The sequence below is a fragment of the Barbatula barbatula genome (genome assembly GCF_947034865.1).
Source record: "Barbatula barbatula genome assembly, chromosome: 8".
NCBI classification, from domain to species: Eukaryota; Metazoa; Chordata; class Actinopteri; order Cypriniformes; family Nemacheilidae; genus Barbatula; species Barbatula barbatula.
Genome location: NC_136771.1, coordinates 23324663 through 23345088, shown reverse-complemented (window position 1 = coordinate 23345088; position 20426 = coordinate 23324663). Strand labels below are relative to the sequence as shown.

Sequence of the window (20426 nt, the reverse complement as noted above, 5' to 3'; positions counted from 1 at the left end):
TCGGATTATGTTTTATTTCGGCCTGATAAATATAAGTGGAGATGGTTAAAGTTATTTGATTATGACCAGGGTTGTTTAAAATAACAGTTATAGTGCATCGTTATTTCACGACGTTAATAACTAGTAAGCATTTGATTGAAAATGTCATTCTTTATTTGACTAAAATGAGTATAAAAGGAGGCGATTTCTTTAAAAAAAGAACAGATGAAAGCAAAAGTACTAGCTTTTATATTATAAATGAGTATAAATGTGATAAATGAGTAGTAAGCATTTGAAGACTCAAGCTCTGTGATGAAGCAATGATTCAGAAAAAGCAAAATGGGATAAAAAGAAGAAATAAATCTATTTGAATTATGTGCATTTGAAATGTTTCAAAACAACCGTATGAAATTATGTTTCCTCATAAAACACAGATTCATTAAAACAAGAACTCTTATTCAAGTATAAGAGATTCAAGATTCATTATACATAACATTTTCAATGACGCCATACCACAGATGATCATAAGCTTTTTGTACAATCTGATCCAGTGCTTTTATAATCAGAACATCAATTGTGTCAATCTCTTCGGTGTAATTCTTCACTGGAAAGATGATGGTCATTGGTGCACACAAAGCATTCACTGTTGCACAAAGCTGTGTTTAAGACTGCGTTTAACCTTTTGGTGTCACTTCTACATGTTCAGATTTTAATTAGCAAGTTCTTTATTTGCACGTGCATGCAGTCAAAAAAATTAAGTAAGAAAACCCTGGAAATTTTCTGTCAGATAGAAATTTAATCTTGTTAAAAAACCTGAAGTTTTCTGGCAGCTAGGCAGGGCCGAAATAGAATGTAAAATACCGTAAATTTTCACGTAAATCTTATGTTACAGTGAAGACCAACCTGTAACATCATATATATACCCTTAATAAAAATATAAGAAAGATCATATCAATTACTGAACATTACATTGACTATATATGAATTTAATGAACAAAAAACTTTTATAAGAGAGAAGTATTTTTATACTAGCCTACTTACTACTTTTAGCCAATTTATCATTTGCGATTTCCACAATATGTTTAAGTGCCCTCAGAAGCAGTTCATCAATGTCACTGTTTGTATCCATTTCTTCATGGTAGTTCTTCACAGGGAAGATGTGACACACAGGCACGCCAATTAGATTATTGCATTCCTCCATCTAGAGAGAAACACATACTGAATATTTGAAATATATTTGTGAGTTTGTGATGCATTAAGGCAGAGCACAGAGAAAGAACGAGAAGGCACATGCACACAATTTAAGCAATGCTATAAGCTTGAGAACATTTATTATGCAGAAGAGTAGTGTATATGCTCAGAAGAAATTTAGAAAATTATTCAATGCTTTTCGAGTCAGTTCTTTAGTCTTCAAGACAAGCAATGAATTGACTCTATTTGATCAATTTGAGAAACAGAAAGAGAATTAAATACTTTTTCTTTAATCTTCTTGCTAGTGTAGATCTTCTTTAAATCTTGTTTGACCAGTGGACATGCTTCATCAACTCGTGTCATGATGATCGCTTGAGGAATACCTGTTGACAAATACAAATGCTTATTATTGTGTGAAAAGTTGCACCTATATATATATATATATATATATATATATATATATATATAAAAATATAGACATTTCCAAATTCTGATCCACATAGACATGACAGCATTATTGCAAATCTCGCATTCCAACAAAACCTCATTTTTAAATGTTAGCATTTGCATTGTTTTTATCTATATGTTATCCACCTGGATAATATTTGAATATATTACTTAAATGCTCACCCAGTTCATTTGCCTTTGTCCTAACATATTGCATCTTTTTAATGACATTGGATTTCATCATTGATACTTTATCAGCTGCCATAACGTAAACCAGACAGTGTGTCCGGTCCTGAGGGGTTGGGTTACTTCGGTAGCCCTCACCATCAACAGAAACAGCAGACACTGGATTGAACTGCAAGATTAAAGTCAGAAATGCAGAGAGATATGTCAAATGTCTGGCATCAGCAGGAGTTTTGAACTGCCCTGATAAAATCTCCTGTATGCTTCTTTCTCACATTCTGTCCTTCCATCAGGTATCCCTGTAGGGCTTTGACTATGTCATCTTGCTGTGCACCCTTTAGTTCCGCCTTCTTGAAGCCCATGACATCATTGAAGACAAACGGCAGAATAGTTTCTCCACTCCTAATGCAATAGGTTGAGTACTGTAAGATACGGACATCATTGTGAAATTAAAAAGGTCATGCATCATTTTCTGAAGGTTAGTTCACAGTACCTCAATAAACACCAACACTTCAAGTTCCAAAGTTGGAGTGCTGGGAAACATGTTACTTTCATGTCATGATGGTGTAATGGAAATTTTCAAATCTCGCTTCTTGATGTGTCTGTCTATGTTTATGAAGTGTTTATCTATGTTTTATGAGGCGCCGTATAGGGTGTAAATCAAACTGCACGTATGAATACATATATAAAAGCGCGCATACACACATATACATTGCTCGCATATACATGTATTGGATGTTCAAGCAAACACATATGAAAAACATGTGCGCACTAATGTGAAATCCATACCAATACATATTATGTTAGTAATGCATGCATGTACACTTTGTCACGCATACATATAAACTCGATGCGTGCAAACACACCTGTACAACACTCGCACATACATACAAACTCCGCACACACACACACATCTATAAAACACTCGCACATACATACAAACTCCGCACACACACATCTATAAAACACTCGCACATACATACAAACTCGATGCGTGCAAACACACCTGTACAACACTCGCACATACATACAAACTCTGGGTACACACACACATCTATAAAACACTTGCATATACATACAAACTCTCCTAACACACACATATATATATAACACTCGCACAAACTATAATGCAAACTTATAAGAAATATAATGACTGGCATCTAGTGATTTCATGTGTGGTCGTGCGTGAACTTTTCAGTGTAAACGGAAGGCATTTCAGTGTAAACGGAAGTAACCTGGCGAATTCCCAGAAAACAATGAAACAGTGAAAGAAGCCAAAAATCACCACAATGGTACTTGGGGAGACATAGAACGAAGAATATGGTGGAATTTCCAGAAAACAATTTGATTTGTTATTTTTATGATTTTTTAAAATGTCTGTATGAGGGACCAATTTTTTGAAACGGGTAAACAGGATGAAAACTTGAAAACAGGATATAAAATCCTCCATTGTGTATAATTGAATACAATGTTTTTAATGTCATTTGATACGGAACATGATTCTGAATCAAAATTAAACTTTCCCACTAAATGATTATCTTATAGATTAATTTTTATTAAGTTGAACACACTTGTTAAGCCTGACATCACACCATATATATATATATATTTTTTTTTTTTAACAATTATTTGTATACAAAACAACATGGCATTACAAAATGTAATAGAAAATACAGTACATGTGCATAAAATAAATACAATTATAATAAAACCATAACCAAACAAAAATATATTATTTAATAAAATAAAATAAACAAATTATAAATAATTAAACAAGGGGCTATGGTTTTTCTTGTAAGTCATATTCTAGAATATGTCATACCATATATAAAAGGCCATATGCCGGTTCCGGATCCAAATGATCTGATTGCACAGGCAAACCCCAAAAAATGGGAATATACACTTATTGTTTGCTGTAAAAGCACGATCATAACCTTTATCACCATAACGATATGTCCAGACTGCGGTTACTTTTCACAGTTCGACTTTTCAAGAGGATCGCTACCGTACAACCCCGTGTAGACGCGCAATATACTTTTGAGCGTAGATAGCGTGACCGCACTTATCCGAACCGCAGATGGCGTGACTCCAGTCATCAACCGGAGGTGTTATTTGGCGCAGCGTGAGGTACAACGTCTCGAGAACAACAACGAGTTCTCTGGTTTCGACATTTTGATCATAACGAACCACGGACAAAAGACTGTGAATTGTTCTGGCGTGGTTATCTAAATCTCTATAGAGTGTCTCCCTGGGATCCTCCTGTATCCGTGTAAGGCAGTGTAAAACGTTATTAAAGAAATCGGCTATATCATCTTCATTGCAACTTGCACAAGCAAGTAAAGGACTAATGAACGTCAAGGCTATTATCGCTCTCAGATTCATGTTGATCTAAATGTAGACGACTTCCGTTTATACTGAAATGACTTCCGTTTATACTACAATGACTTCCGTTTACACTGAAATGACTTCCGTACACTGAAAAGTTCACGCACAACCACACATGAAATGAGGTGGGGCGCAAATGCATTGAAACAGACAATATTACTGATATATTAAATAACGTTGCGGAGCACTTTATTTTATTCCGACACCACACAGTCACATCTACACGCACACATGTTTTCTCAGGTTAACCCCTCTGATCCCACTTACATTCACACACAACAGGCCAAGCCTATTTACACATAAACGCACAGATGAAACTATAGCAAACACATAAAGTACATCCGGTCCACAACCACAACTCATCTTGCTGCCTTGAATCTAAATCAACATCATAGTCATTATCATCACAAGTCAAGACATTATCAGATTGATGTGCAGAGCCGCACAGACACACACTCACACCCACAAAACAAGTAAAGTTTTCCGCTCGTGTCACAAAATGTCAGCCAGTTAAAATCTTTGAACCACTGATATTGAACTGATCTTGCTTGTTGTGAAGACCCAGTCCCCTGTACCTTTTTGGTCTTCATAAGAACAGCAGGGTTTTGTGAGATCCCCCGCAGCACTCACTTGTACAGTGGCTGTCGGTAGCTTGGCTTGAAGCCGGAGGAGAGCAGCTAGCGGGCTCGTCTGAGTCTGTGGTGGAGATGGACGCTCCGGGTCTGTTGTTGAGGCGACAGTGGAAGCTGGAGTAGTTTGCTCATTTTGTTTTGCCAGTTTATTTGTTAAAAATCTGACATTGACTTCTGTCCCTTCATTGTCGCAGCCTGGTAATGCCGCCATCGGTTAAACAGGTGCCCGCTGTTAGCTCGCGACGATGCTCTCACATGACAGACCTAGTAACTACGTCGACGTAACGTCGTAGTTGATAAACAATGCACACTAATTTCAAATGAAAATGCAGTAGTCAGTGTGAGTTTTTTTTATCGCAGCAGTTGGTGAGAGTGAGTGAAGCTGTGGGGTGACTAGTATTGTTTGGCTCGTAAAAACACGGATACAACTTAGGCTTTTATTCTTATAAGATAGTTTGTCAGAGTACAAAAGTTGCCCGGGCCGTGGCCCCCCTGGCCCCCCCAGTTCCGCGGTCTATGTGTGCGAGTGTTTTATAGATGTGTGTGTGCGGAGTTTGTATATATGTGCGAGTGTTTTATAGATGTGTGTGTGTGTGTGCGGAGTTTGTATATATGTGTGAGTGTTTTATAGATGTGTGTGTGTGCAGAGTTTGTATATATGTGCGAGTGTTTTATAGATGTGTGTGTGCGGAGTTTGTATGTATGTGCGAGTGTTTTATAGATGTGTGTGTGTGTGCGGAGTTTGTATATATGTGTGAGTGTTTTATAGATGTGTGTGTGTGCAGAGTTTGTATATATGTGCGAGTGTTTTATAGATGTGTGTGTGCGGAGTTTGTATATATGTGCGAGTGTTTTATAGATGTGTGTGTGTGTGCGGAGTTTGTATATATGTGTGAGTGTTTTATAGATGTGTGTGTGTGCAGAGTTTGTATATATGTGCGAGTGTTTTATAGATGTGTGTGTGCGGAGTTTGTATGTATGTGCGAGTGTTTTATAGATCTGTGTGTGTGTGTGCAGAGTTTGTATATATGTGCGAGTGTTTTATAGATGTGTGTGTGCGGAGTTTGTATGTATGTGCGAGTGTTTTATAGATCTGTGTGTGTGTGTGCGGAGTTTGTATATATGTGTGAGTGTTTTATAGATGTGTGTGTGTGCAGAGTTTGTATATATGTGCGAGTGTTTTATAGATGTGTGTGTGCGGAGTTTGTATATATGTGCGAGTGTTTTATAGATGTGTGTGTGTGTGCGGAGTTTGTATATATGTGTGAGTGTTTTATAGATGTGTGTGTGTGCAGAGTTTGTATATATGTGCGAGTGTTTTATAGATGTGTGTGTGCGGAGTTTGTATGTATGTGCGAGTGTTTTATAGATCTGTGTGTGTGCAGAGTTTGTATATATGTGCGAGTGTTTTATAGATGTGTGTGTGTGCAGAGTTTGTATATATGTGCGAGTGTTTTATAGATGTGTGTGTGCGGAGTTTGTATGTATGTGCGAGTGTTTTATAGATGTGTGTGTGTGTGTGCGGAGTTTGTATATATGTGTGAGTGTTTTATAGATGTGTGTGTGCAGAGTTTGTATATATGTGCGAGTGTTTTATAGATGTGTGTGTGCGGAGTTTGTATATATGTGCGAGTGTTTTATAGATGTGTGTGTGTGTGCGGAGTTTGTATGTGCGAGTGTTGTACAGGTGTGTTTGCACGCATCGAGTTTATATGTATGCGTGACAAAGTGTACATGCATGCATTACTAACATAATATGTATTGGTATGGATTTCACATTAGTGCGCACATGTTTTTCATATGTGTTTGCTTGAACATCCAATACATGTATATGCGAGCAATGTATATGTGTGTATGCGCGCTTTTATATATGTATTCATACGCGCAGTTTGATTTACACCCTATACGGCGCCTCATAATGTTTCTTTAAAATGTTATCATGTTTTCTCAATACGCGTCATACCACTCTGCCTTTGCCCTCGAGCAGGGGCCAAGATGTTCTGTTTGGAATAACGGGCACATCTCGTAAATCAGCTCGGGATTCTTGCTGGGGCAAAGGGAGGGGGTGTCACGTTTTAATACTCTGGGTGCAGGAGGAAAGAGCGTCTTTTCTCTGCACCATCTCATTGCTTATGATGCAGATTAAACGACAATAAAATACTTTGCAAAGTACTTCCATTTTTCTCTTTGTATTGCGTTTATCGTAGTTACCTTAACCTAGATTAAGGAATGAGAAAATTCCACAACAATGGAATTACTCATTATACAGTTTTTGGTAATAATGAATGTGTAAATGTTCAAACGTGCCCATATAGAATACTTACTGTTTTTGTGAAGGAATCACCAGACATAGAATTAACAAGAGCTTCTGTTGTGATTCTCTTCTGAAAAGCACTGTTGATGGAGTTGATGAAGCTTGATTTTCCTGCTCCAACACCTCCAGTTAGCAAGATCCTGACATATTTCACTTCTGAAGAACTTAGCTTAAACTCCCTCATGCTTTTCTCCAGATCATCTTTCTTCCTATTCGGATATGGTCATATTTTACAAAGACAATTTTGTTGGTTAGGCAATTAGAAATGTTGTAAGACTACTTACTCAAAGGATGTGCTTCTCCAAGGTGTTTCAAATTCTGTGAAAGGAGATACACATACACATGGTGAGTAAGCGTTCACCCAGACTTAAAAAACTAAGCATATACACCGAGACGCGACACGACACACGGCTTGTTTAAATGGGGTTATAGGCTAGGGGGTTCTAATGCATTCTATTGTCTCTTGTCACACCCGGTGCAGACACGCTGTAAGAAAATACTTTTCAACAGTTTGTAGTCTTTTTTGCTCTTCCTTACACCATTTAAAGCTTCAAGATCATGATAAAGCTTAAATTAAAAATGAATGTTTGGTTATCAATATTTAACGTGTCATTTAGCCAATAAAATAAATAAACAGATTAAAGACGCATCAATTATTCTTTTCTAAAAGCTAACCTTGAACGTGTGTTCACTACTCTCTGTATGGGTGTCCGGATGTCACTTTTCAGGTGTGGTTCACCATAACTGACAGGTCACTTTCACTTTATATTGTGGGTAATAGAAAAATCTCAAGATTTCTATTAAGTAAAGGATGTGTTCAACATTGCGAGGATATTTCTTCATTATTCTCTAATTTACTACTTTTCAGATATTTTGTACATGTGACAGTTGTGGTCCCAATTCACAACTATATATATATATATATATATATATATATATATATATATATATATATATGTATATACTATATACTATATACATTTCAATGTAACCCTAACAACCTTACCTGGTGAGGGTTTTTCAACTTGTTTTGAGTTCGATGCTCCCATTTTAAATAACTTTGAGAAGATTTACTCTTTAGAGACAATGCAGAAATATTTATCATTACAATCTTACAAGTAGCCTATGCTTCTTGATTCTCAAATACTTTTTGCAAACTGACAGTCAAGAGAACGACTAAAGCAAACACTGATCACAATAATGGTAATATACAGAAAATAAGAAATTATTGTCTCTTTAATTTTTATAATTGCTCACCTAAATGTATTCTGAAGATTGTCTGAGCTGTAGCTGTGATGCTGTTGATGTTGGTTCCTTCAGCTGAAGGGGTAAATGGGACCGGAAAATCTCTTTTATAAACCACTGTGATACTTTCACTTTCTATGTGCTGCATATATTTACAGTGTTTTTTTCTCTCTCATTAATGTACACACAGCACCCCATATTGACAGAAAAAGACAGAATTGTTGACATTTTTGCAGATTTCACGGGGTTGTTGTGAAGCCACTCCGTTATTGTAGCTGTGTGCTTTGGGTCATTGTCTTGTTGGAAGGTGAACCTTTGGCCCAGTCTGAGGTCTTGAGCACTCTGGAGAAGGTTTTCGTCCAGCCCAGTCAACACGATGATGTCACAGCAATCTCACAGTGATGTCACCATGAGCTCTCAGAATACTAACAATGAGCTCAAAATGTAACCTTACAGCAAACTCAGTGTGCTCAAACTGTACTGTGATCTTAGAGGTTAAGATGTGACTGGTTTGTCATTTAAAGTCACCATTATGTTGATAAGTGTTTGCTTTAGTTGAGCTCTTGACTCTACAATGTTTGACTTCTCTTCCTCTGGCTGCTTTAACTGTGTGTTTTCCCTATGGTAGAGCATAATTGTTATATGGAGTTATACTAAAGGAGTCTTGGATGATAATATAATAATTGGTAAATGTTGATTTAGAACCCTGATCGCTCAGTTTGGCCAGAAGGCCAGCGCTTTGACCTCATGATTCTCATATGTCCTCTGACATGCACTGTGAGCTGTAAGGTCTTATATAGACAGGTGTGTGGCTTTCCTAATCAAGTCCAATCAGTATAACCAAACACAGCTGGACTCAAATGAAGCTGTAGAACCATCTCAACGATGATCAGAAGAAATGGACAGCACCTGAGTTAAATATACGAGTGTCACAGCAAAGGGTCTGAATACTTAGGACCATGTGATATTTCTGTTGATCTTATTTAATAATTCTGTGTTTTTCTGTCAATATGGGGTGCTGTGTGTACATTAATGAGAAAAAATGAACTTAAATGATTTTAGCAAATGGCTGCAATATAACAAAGATTGAAAAATGTGAGGAGGTCTGAATATTTTCCATACCCACTGAAAATTATTGAAATTATTGAATCTTTAATATTCATTTTACTTACAACTATTTGCTGCTACTGGTTATCTTGTTTTGTGCAACAACTTATTTCCTTTATGTCTACCCAGTCAACACGATAATGTCACAGTGATTTCCCCATGAGGAATACGTTGGCCGGAAAGTGCAAAACAAAACACCAAATCGCAAAACTAAAATCAAATCTAAAAGCAAAATAAACATCCAAAAATCTGAATGACAAATCTGAAAACACAATATCATATCTAAAATCAAAATAGGATTTTCTAGATTTGCTTGTAGTTTTGCAACTTGTTGTTTTGTTTTGCACTTCTCGGCCACGGTAGAGGAGTCACCATGAGCTTTCATAATACTCAAGATGAGGTCAAAATGTAACCTCATAGCATCGATCTGTGATCTTACTATTGTGCTGTGAGTTTAGAGGTTCAAATGACTGGTTTGTCATTTAAAGTCACCATCATGTTGATGAGTGTTTGCTTTAGTTGAGTTCTTGACTCTACAATGTTTCATTTTCCATCATATGACTGCAGTTGTAAATGGTACATTTGTGATATTGGGAAAGGTAATAATATTGTGCTATTAAATGTGTGATAGAGAGATTCTGATGGTTTTACTTAATCGTGTAAGATCTTTGAAGGTCTTCCCTGATTTTTATAACTGAAACGCGAACATAAAAAATATTTAATTGATGTCAAGTGGTGTTATGAATCATTAAAATATAAATATGAAGCTTATCCAACATTTCATCACAAGATGGCGCTACTGTGCACCGTTTTGAAAAGCTTCGAGTAATAATATGAACCATTTTATGACACACTTGAGGGGAAATACTCAATGCACCGAAAAGCTTCATTTCACCATCACTATCGGTCACCACTGTTGAGATTCATACACTGGTTCTTAAAAAATAATTTTTATGGCTTGTTGCAAGAAATGTTAGTTTGCAACGTGAGTTCATTGAGATTTAAATGACAGAACCCATTTATTAAATACATTATATTATTAAAATCGTGTTTAGAACTCAGTTAGAAGAATGTTTTCACATTTTGTTCTTACATTATTTGCTATAAAATCTGTGTTTTAAGACAAAATGCTGTTTGACAAACAAAAGAGGATCAAAGAAACAAACTTAAAGCAAACACTGATCACAATAAAGGAGACTTTAAACAACAATAAAACATCAAGTCATGGATATTATGCTGCAGTCCCTGTGAAGCAGAAGTGGTGATCGTCTTCAGAATTCTGACAAATTTCCAAGATGAATAGTGGGTGTAGCTTAGAATTTGATTGGACGAGTAAAAACAGGATGTTCCTGTATTTTTACTGTAGTTTTCTGACATCCACTGCTGATATTTTCTGTAAAATCCCATCTGCAGAATTGATATTTTTTTCTTTTCTGAGATTAATGTTTTGTGGGTCACCACTATGCTGAAGAGTGAGTCTGTATTTAAGTCAAGGTCAGGAAATTTGAAATTGATGACTTGTTGCGTATTGCTTTGTTTAAAAGTGACTTTGATGTTATCAAAAGTTGCCATAAAACAGCAAGCTTCCGCATGTGTCGTGGTTATCTTGAGTACCTACAGAATAGTATCGCACCCTTCAAATGTCTGCTGAGTCTCTAGTTCGATCTCGTTTATAAAAGACAGATACAGCTGTATGATTATTTACAAAATCATGCAAGTGTTGGGGGGGAAGGAGGAGGGGGCACTCATATGTATTACGTCCATACACAGCTTGAAGTTTTGGCTGTAAACTTTTAAACGTGCTTTTCCCCTATCTTTTACGAAATTTTACTGGCAACCACAAATGCGAGTTGATTTAAACTACAGAATGATTTTCCCTTTTAAAAGCGCAGCGAGGGGATAGAACAAACTTAGCCAAAGGGGTGGTTGGTATGGTTCATTTATTTTGGTAATGTGTTGCTTATCATTACATTGCATAAGAAATGGCAACACAATATTGAGAAATTTTTTAAACTGATGTCCTCTGATCATTATGATTTTAGTTTTAATTATTTTTAAACATATGTATTTCACTCACTAAATACTTAACATTCATGTACAAGTGTCAAGGTCCCAACTAAAGGAAACCCCGATTACTAAAATGGTGGTTTGTTGAAAGCTCAATATTCTTTCTACATTGATTTCAGGTGTAAAAGTGATATTGATTAAATTCCACAAACATTGACATATCAACCATTAATAAACTTGATTCAATGTTTTTTACATGCTCTCTTGCTATCTAAGGTAACTAGCAGATGAGTTTAATCAGGTGTTTACAGAGAGACACACATCTAAAATATTATGTCACGGGGTTTCCGAGGATCAGGATTGAGAACCCCTGAGGTAAACCCCTGACATTTACAGGACCAGGCTGCTTTTCCAAGAACTAGAAACTGAAGGTCTTTTATTTTGTACAACCCCTGCCGTTCATAACGTGGACTCTAAACAGAACGCATTAAAGGCCTGACCCTATTTATTCTATAATGCCCTTTGTGTGTACAGCATCACATATCTTTTAATGGTAAAAGGTTTAACATTACAAGCACATTCTGGTAAAACGTTAAAAAAGTTAACACTTCAATTTTGTCAAAACTTGAATAACTTGACTGGTAAACTTAACAGTAAATTACTTAACAAATGTTGTAAATAATTCCTTTAAATGAACAGAAAACAAACAAGCAATAATGTACACATATTTGTACATATCAAGGGGAATTTGAACCACATTCTGTCCGTCTTCTTGTTGACACACTGACAATCCGTGAATTGAGTAAAGCAGACAGATGGCGAGTTACAATTACATTTATTAGGTATTTATTAGCATTACAATTAAAGCATTTTCTACATTTTCTGTATTATTTAATCCATTGTTCATCTTAAGTCACATATTTTGAAATTAAACAACACAACCACCACCTCTTATTATTAGCAAACAGAATAAACAACCAGTGTAGTAGAACAAGAAAAGCCAGCGATCACTTCTTAAGGTTTAAAATAACATCTTTTTCTTTATCATAATACGAATTGTCAGCTTGACTTCAGTTATGCTGTCCTGGTACTGTACAGACGCTGGTCTGAAATCTTCCAAAACGTTGTCATAATCTTTCAGAGCTCTCTCAAGCTCCTCACGCTCAAAATACCCTAGAATGGCCTGAAAAATCATATCCGCCCCCATGAATAGAATCCCAAAGACAAGACAACCTATCAACCCTTTTGCAATTACTGCACAACCTGCTGTTATATTTGAAAGCATCGTGACATTCTGAAATAGCCAACCGACTATATATGTAGATGCAAGGGTTGCAACACAACAGTGAATTCCACGCAGAACTGTCAAAACTTTTTTACGTTCAGGAATAGATAGATCCTTTCTCCTCAATTTCTCATACAGAGCCGGTTCCAGCTCTTTCTTCATTTCCTTGTCAATCTTATCTACCTCAACCTGGATCTCATGTATCCGTTCAATTAATGTATCACAGTTCTCCTTAACAGTCAGTTTCTCGTTTACTTTGACTGGACTGAAGTGCAATCCTAAGTGCTCCTGGAGAACCTCAGTGAGTTGGTTGGTGGCTCGGAAGTTGTTTTTCATCAGTTCCAGAATCTCTTGACTTTTGCGGATAACCCTCTCCCTTCTATCTGGATTTCCAGGATAGAAGATATCGCTCCAATTCATTTCGTTTTATGTAAAGGAGGAAATAAAGAGAGAGCTGGAAATAAAGAGAGGGGTGGGCTAGTTAGAAATGAGAAACTCCAACATGGACAAATGTAAATAATAGCATTTAAAAGTATTGAAAGACTTTCTGAATCAGTCTAAAAGCATCTTAACCAGAACACACCAATAAAGAGTTTGGTAAGTATAGTGACTGGTTGATAGGGGATGCCATCACATGCTTTTTAAAAGCAATTCTGGAGAGACATTCAGACAATCTTCCCATCAGAACCCTCTCAGCTACACCTCCTCCAAAACAACAGCAAAAAAACATCTGGATGACGCGCCAATACAAAAGTTCTATATGGTCGGGCACCCTATCATTGCAATTGTTATTTAGGTGTTTTATGGTCTTGCACCTTTCATTTCTTACACTTATGCATTTGGCAGACACTTTGAAGTGACTTAAATTGCACAACCTTGCGAACACAATAAAATTATTAAAATTAAATAAAAAATAATATGTGAGGGGGAAATATTTGCCAGCACTTCCTTTAAATGGTGAACGTCTCACAAAAACCTCAATTAAATTGATTGATTTTAACAGCCACCTCGATTGTTGGCAGCTTGCTTCATACCAGCTTTGACTGGGTTCTTATAAGCCTGTTGATAATGATAAACCACGACGAGGAACAAAGTGTACCAGCAAAATAAACCAGCAGAATATTGTTTCCTGATAAAAATATTAATGGAAACAATGAAATGCAATTCTAAATCATTAATTCTAATAGTCGTATTGCTCACCTGGGTTATCCTGAAGATTGTCTGTGCTGTAGCCGCAGTGCTGTTGGTGTTTTTAAATGCGAATGATCCAGATCTCGTATTTCGCTGGCAGACACTCAGTCTGGGCGTGACGCTGAGACAACGGTGCGCAAACTGTGTAAGCAGCCGGATAATAATGCTGTGACTTGGGACATGGGCTCTCTCATCAGTGTTCTTGAAGTGTAATTCATGATCTTGATGTATGTTTGTTATTATGAAATAAAAAAACACCTTATATGTGATGTGCGTGGATCTTTACCGACCGAGGCCAACGCGACAGACATAAAATATTTGAGCCTACATTTCATACAGTACAACTCAAATATATCTATAGTCTTTAATAGTATATAGTTTTAAATGAACCTTTAAATATTCACTGTTTAACTATTCTGCAAACAGCTTCCTATGTAGTGACGCCTGATGACAGTCTTTCCAAGATCAGGCTGCTTTTACAGGAATCAGAACCTGAAAGTGATTTGGGTCTTCGGACTAAATTTAACTTGATCTCGCAGAACATAACAAACATAACATAGACTCTCAACAGATCGAAATGAAGTGAAATAGCAGAGCCTTTCTATGATGTCTATCACTTGCTGCTGGTGTATATCAGCAGAGGGGCTTATTCTGGTAAAATCTTTAAAATAAATTGCTTTCCTTTAAGGTTTATTTTTGTTAAAAATCAAGACAGTATGTTTTGTTTATAATTCATTTTTATGAACTTAGAAATGATGATACTTACACAACTGTAGATAAAAAACCAACAATTATGCATCTGTATGCATATATATATAGTACCATAAAATAATAAAGCCTATTAAGATGCAACATTCATGTAAGGTTGTGCATCGGTTATTCGGCTGTCTATAAAATGATGCTATTGTTTCTTTTCCAGTGTGAGTGATTCAGATCTCAGTCTCTATCACAATGCTGTTGTTTATTCATTCACGTGAAGTGTTTACTCGACAAGAAACATCTGCTGCAAAGCTTTTTTTATTCCATTTTGCACTTTTTCCCATAATCACGTGGATGATAAAGTAGATACCTTCTTATCACTTTATACATTTTTTTGTCAGCGCTGTTCGTTCACATGTCGAAATGAGCTTGCAACAAGAAAGAGAGACTCCATACACATTTGCAAACGTGTTAAGTTTATTTTTGTAGATTAGTTTCATTGGTGTAATAACACTTAAAGCAGCAAATACACAAATGAGAAGTAAACAGCTATTGCACTTTTTTTACATCGTCTTTTTTTCCTATCCTCTCTGTGACTTCTCACTTAAACTTTTTGTTTATTCTGCCTTTTGTTTTTTTAATATGATGCTCACATAGGCTTCCACTTCAGTCAGAATGTCATCATAGGAATCACAGGGTTCTCTCAGAATAGAAAGGACATCTTGCACTAACTGAACGGCTTCATCAAGGGTCTTCTCCTGGTTCTCTGCTTTACACAGAAGTTTAGTGATGTTTTTACTGCTCTGCACTAGATCACCCAGGACAAATGATGAAATAGACAGAGATTTAAGCTCTTTCAATGGAGGCATTACGTTTCTCAGACCACTTCTCGCCAATGTGACAGTGAATAAAGGACACAAGACACTCCCCAAGATACCCATGGTGTTATCATGCAGTTCATTTATCACTGTAACCTTGTCTTTCAATGACACCACAGAGAAGGCAATCTTCTCATAAAGATCAGGTGCAACGCTCTTACAATGTTTCTCCTCCCTTTCACAAACATCAACAATCTGACACATAACATCTCTCAACCTGGTGCAGTTCTGTTCAATACTTTCATACTCATTTGCTGAGACTGCAAGACAGAAGTTTCCACCCATGTTGGTGTTGAGAATCTCACACAGTCGGTTAGTTATGTTGAAGTATTTGTGCACATAGTGATGGAGGGACTGCGTGGATCTTATCAGCTCTTCTTTCTTGCTTTCGTCTTCCTTGCCAAAGAACGAAGACATGAATTTGGTGATTGTTTCTGTTGATCAAGAAGGCAGCACATTAGTTAAGTAAATTATTAAACAATTATTAGTTAATAGTTTTGGGGATCTTGAGAATGATAATGTGATCTTTGATGTGATTTTTCAATTACATTGAACATTTTGGGGGAAAGAATACATTTCATCAACTGAAGGACAAACCTTTCGAAGAGAGTGGGTTGGAATAAGCCTGGGAGCTGTTCATAATGAATTTTTGAGGGTCTTGATGTGTGCAGATGTCCTTCTCGTTTTCAGAATATTTTTTTAATATGTGGGTCTGAAAATGAAGAGAGAGACAATTATACGACACTACCAATATATGCAATTTAAATCTTCATTTTCTGCAGCTGTAGATTCAGTGCTATGATGTAGTTTACCTATGGTCATTGTTTTTACACATGTTAATAGATTTTTTGTCAACATAACAAGCCCATCTAGCATCCATGTTGTGTGAAAAGGTAGAAGGCCAACGATAAGAGCAAGCAAGCCAAATAAAATACTTTTATCGTTCATATTGCATCATTAGGTATTTACATGTGATGCTGCAACCAAGTTTAAACAATAAAGAAACATTTAAAATGATAGTTCCTGCTCACCTGGGTTGTTTCCAAGACTCGCGTGTTTTCTGTGCTGTAATTGTGATGTGGCTGGCGTTTATAAGCCCTCCTTTGTGATGTCCACTCCTTCAACTGTAGCTGTGACTGAACCAAAAACAAACTCTGCAGAGGTTTATGTTCTGCTGTGATACTTTCACTTTACACGCAACGAGCACCTCGCTAGTGTCAGAGCTTCAGACGGACGGCAGCCTATACGGTCCGTGGGCGTGACGTCATGACGCTGAGACAACGCTGAGCTATTACTATCATTTATGTGGTCTGCCATGTAATGCTCCAAATATAAACACCTGTTCGATCCCGAGGGTGAGTTTACATGACAGCGTGGATCCATGCCCGACATTTCATCACGTGACCTATATTTTCCCGTTTTGCACTGAATTGCGTTTTAATGTATTACTTGCCTACAATTTAAAGCATATATTGTTAAACTCTTCTTAATTAACATAACATCATGTGTGTAATCGATAAAATATTCGTTTTACAGTACAAGTAATTAGAAACTGGGTCTTTATTTTGCAAAGTCCTGCCCTCTACTGTTCATAACATGGACTCGCAACAAGACCCGATGGGCAGTAGGCTCTGTCGCGAGAATTGGACGATCACTTCCGCGTTTACGCTCAGGGTGCGAGAAAACATCCGCTTCCCCACCGGAAGCCATTCAGCTCTAGCTGTGAACATGACAGAGTAGACATACATTTACATAAAGTTCACCGGATTACCATAAACAATGTTCGTCAGTATTGTGAGACTGTCAGCTGTAAAACGGAGAACTACTTTAAACTATACGTTTAAAAATACATGGACAGCTTGGGTGCTATTGCTATTAGCAATGCTCGATAACACGGAATGACGTCATCTTTACACAGAATACCTTTAAACAGCACATTGGTATGAATCAGACCAGATATCAATAACACATATACCGGTAAGACACATTCGTTTACATCTGTCATATGGCTCTGATATGCTTTGCTGTAAAGAAACGGCATATTTCACCTTAAGTTGATGACAGTAACTTAAATTTTGATGTTTTTTAATAAATGTTAACGTTTTCACATACCTCCCATTGTCATGTTACGAGTGTGTGACTTTAAAATCATTAATATATGTATTTTTTCAGCTCCCAGTCAGAATCAGATGACAGAGGAGATCAGCGACAGGACGACATGTTTCAGAATTATTATGACCTCAGAGAAGCCACAAAGTTTAGGAGCAGGACACACCAAAGGATAGCTGTGACCTTAAGCTTCAATTTTATTGTTTACATTTTGTGTAGTTATCCAAGGATCACAGACAAAATCACAGACTGTTAACCCCAAGAAATATGAGAAATGGTTAAGAGGGATAATATGAGAAGAACAGAGACATATTTTGAAAAAGTAGTTTTTATTGTGAGAATTTCATATAGATCATACAATTTAATCATTTTAAATATACAAATCTTTTACTTTACAACATTCCAATATAAAACCTTATTTAAATCAAAAGCATTTGTTTGATGTATTTGATAGTTTTTTGGGATTTGCATTTTACCTGACAATTTCTCTCTATCAGTTACTATATAAAAGCTTACATTAATGGGTCACATTTTTATAGTAGAATATCTTTATTATCATGTCACAGCTGCATACAAAGACATTTTAGCCACACATATAATGCTCGTGCATAAACAAATGTTTACAGTAGTGAAACGTCTAAGTATATATAATATAATTTAGTTATTTTAATATACATTACAATCCTTAAAAAAAGAACACAATATTATTGTGTCCACAGTGTTACGTTTATTCTTCAGCATTAGCTAATGCGCTTTCACCAATAGACCATTTGTATAACACTGAAACATTAAAAAATAATTTCAACGTCTTCCTTTTCCATATTGATAACACTCCTTTAACTGCTATAGCTTGTCCACACAGCTCTAATGGCAAACAAGTGTATAATGAAAAGGGTTAGTGTTAATGCTCTTACTATAAATGAAACTAAAAACAAAATGAAGGCACTAATATTCAATGAAACGTATGGATTTACCATGAATTTTAAACCCTTATAATTTAAAGAAATAAAAAAAAATTATAATCTTAATTGAGTTTGGTTTGAAATCTCAATGCTTTTATGAGATCTTCACGATAAGGTGGCACCAGCATGCGGTGTTTCAAACGCTTTGACAGCGTAACAAATTTCAGGAAGGGATGAGTCCAGTTACCTTTATGCTTCATAAAGCTTTGTTTCTCTCATGACTGAGTTTTGCACTTTGTTTACACACAAAAATGCCCACTTATAAGATACGATTCTGCTTCGTAGTTATGGTTTAATCGAACTGGGTGAAAGCAGATGCTGTCCAAACATATTGAAAATTAGTTTTTCTTCGATATCTAAAAAAGAATCAGGAGTCAATAGTAACTGGCAAACAGTTTATTTCTGTGAATTGAAGAAGGCAAACAATTGGTGAATTACAAATTATTAATTTCATGAGGTAATTCATTGCACCACAAGCATTTCCTAAATTTAGCATATTTAATCTATTGCTCATCTTAATTTTAACTCAAATATTTTTAAGAGGTGTTGGTTGCACTGTTTTAAGCAAAGATTTCTAACAGGATAGACAGAGTAGTACAAATAATTACGAAACAGAAATACAACCATAGACCGAGACAAGCCAACAATCACGTGTTAAAGTTGAAGAAAACATTTTATTTCTGCATAAGCTTAATTGTCAACTTGACTTCATTTATGCTTTCCTGGTATTTTTCAGACGCTGGCCTGAAATCTTTTAAAACGTCATCATACTCTTTAAGAGCTCTCTCAAGCCGATCACGCTCAGAACTTCCTAGAATGGCCTGAATAATCATTTCTACACCCATGAATAGCAGCCCAAAAACAACACAGCCTAAAACCCCCATTGCAATTACTCCACATACTCCTGTTATACACGAAAGCATCGCAACATTCTGAAATAGCCAACCGACTACATATGTAGATGCAACGGTTGCAACACAACAGTGGATTCCGCGCAGAACAGTTAACATTTTACTACGTTCAGGAACAGACAGATGCTTTCTCCTCAGTTTCTCATACAGAGCCGGTTCCAGCATCTCCTTCAGCTCCATGTCGATCTTCCCTACCTCCTCCTGGATCTCATGTATGCGTTCAATTAATGCATCACAGTTCTCCTTAACAGTCAGTTTCTCGTTCACTCTGACTGGACTGAAGCGCAATCCTAAATGCTTCTGGAGAACCTCAATGAGTTGGTTGGTAGCTCGGAAGTTGTTTTTCATCAGTTCCAGAACCTCTTGACTTTTGCGGATTAGCCTCTCCCTTCTATCGGGATTTCCAGGATAGAAGATATCGCTCCAATTCCTTTTTTCCTTATGTGAAGGATGAAATAAAGAGAGGGCTGGAAAAGAGAGAGATGGGCTAGTTAGAAATCAGAAACTTCAACATGGAAAAATGTCAATAATAGCATTTAAAAGTATTGTAAGACTTTCAGTCGAAAAAGCATCTTAACCAGGGAACACTAAAAAAAGAGTTTGGTCAGTTCAGTGACTGGTTGATACGGGATGCCAACTGTTTCACATGATCCAGCTTTTTAAAAGAAGGGCAGGCAATTCTGGAGAGATCTTCCCATCAGAACCCTCCTCCAGAACAACAACAAAACACATTTGGATGATGCGCCAATACAAAAGTTCTATATGGTCGGGCACCCTATCATTGCAATTGAAATGAAGGCGTTTTACGTTCTTGCACCTTCCATTTATCAGTGTTTAAAACAATATGCAATACATAAGGAAATTTGCATATTATTAAAACAGTAGCAGAGCTATATAAATA

The 20426-nt window shown here is 36.5% G+C and overlaps 2 protein-coding genes across 3 annotated transcripts; both read right to left on the bottom strand.

Annotated features, from left to right (window-relative positions):
• Positions 1-132: 132 nt before the first annotated feature.
• LOC306897851 (interferon-induced protein 44-like) lies at positions 133-8458 on the bottom strand. Of its 2 annotated transcripts, XM_079462936.1 has the most exons (8): positions 8389-8458; positions 8138-8206; positions 7416-7449; positions 7142-7340; positions 2076-2222; positions 1801-1972; positions 1453-1553; positions 133-1180 (listed from the first exon to the last, which is right to left on the bottom strand). In XM_079462936.1, exons 2-8 carry the CDS (start codon positions 8178-8180, stop codon positions 1013-1015), a joined length of 864 nt encoding a protein of 287 aa, XP_079319062.1. In that variant the 5' UTR covers positions 8181-8206; positions 8389-8458; the 3' UTR covers positions 133-1012. The 2 variants fall into 2 exon arrangements, with proteins under 2 accessions (XP_079319062.1, XP_079319063.1); XM_079462937.1 differs by lacking the exons at positions 7142-7340; positions 7416-7449; positions 8138-8206; positions 8389-8458 and adding an exon at positions 4816-5154.
• A 6662-nt stretch (positions 8459-15120) lies between these two features.
• Positions 15121-16723, bottom strand: LOC306897999 (uncharacterized protein C12orf60-like). The gene is made up of 3 exons (XM_079463199.1): positions 16575-16723; positions 16141-16255; positions 15121-15977 (listed from the first exon to the last, which is right to left on the bottom strand). The coding sequence occupies exons 2-3, from the start codon at positions 16181-16183 to the stop codon at positions 15283-15285; spliced, it is 738 nt and encodes a 245-aa protein (XP_079319325.1). The 5' UTR covers positions 16184-16255; positions 16575-16723; the 3' UTR covers positions 15121-15282.
• Positions 16724-20426: the final 3703 nt, after the last annotated feature.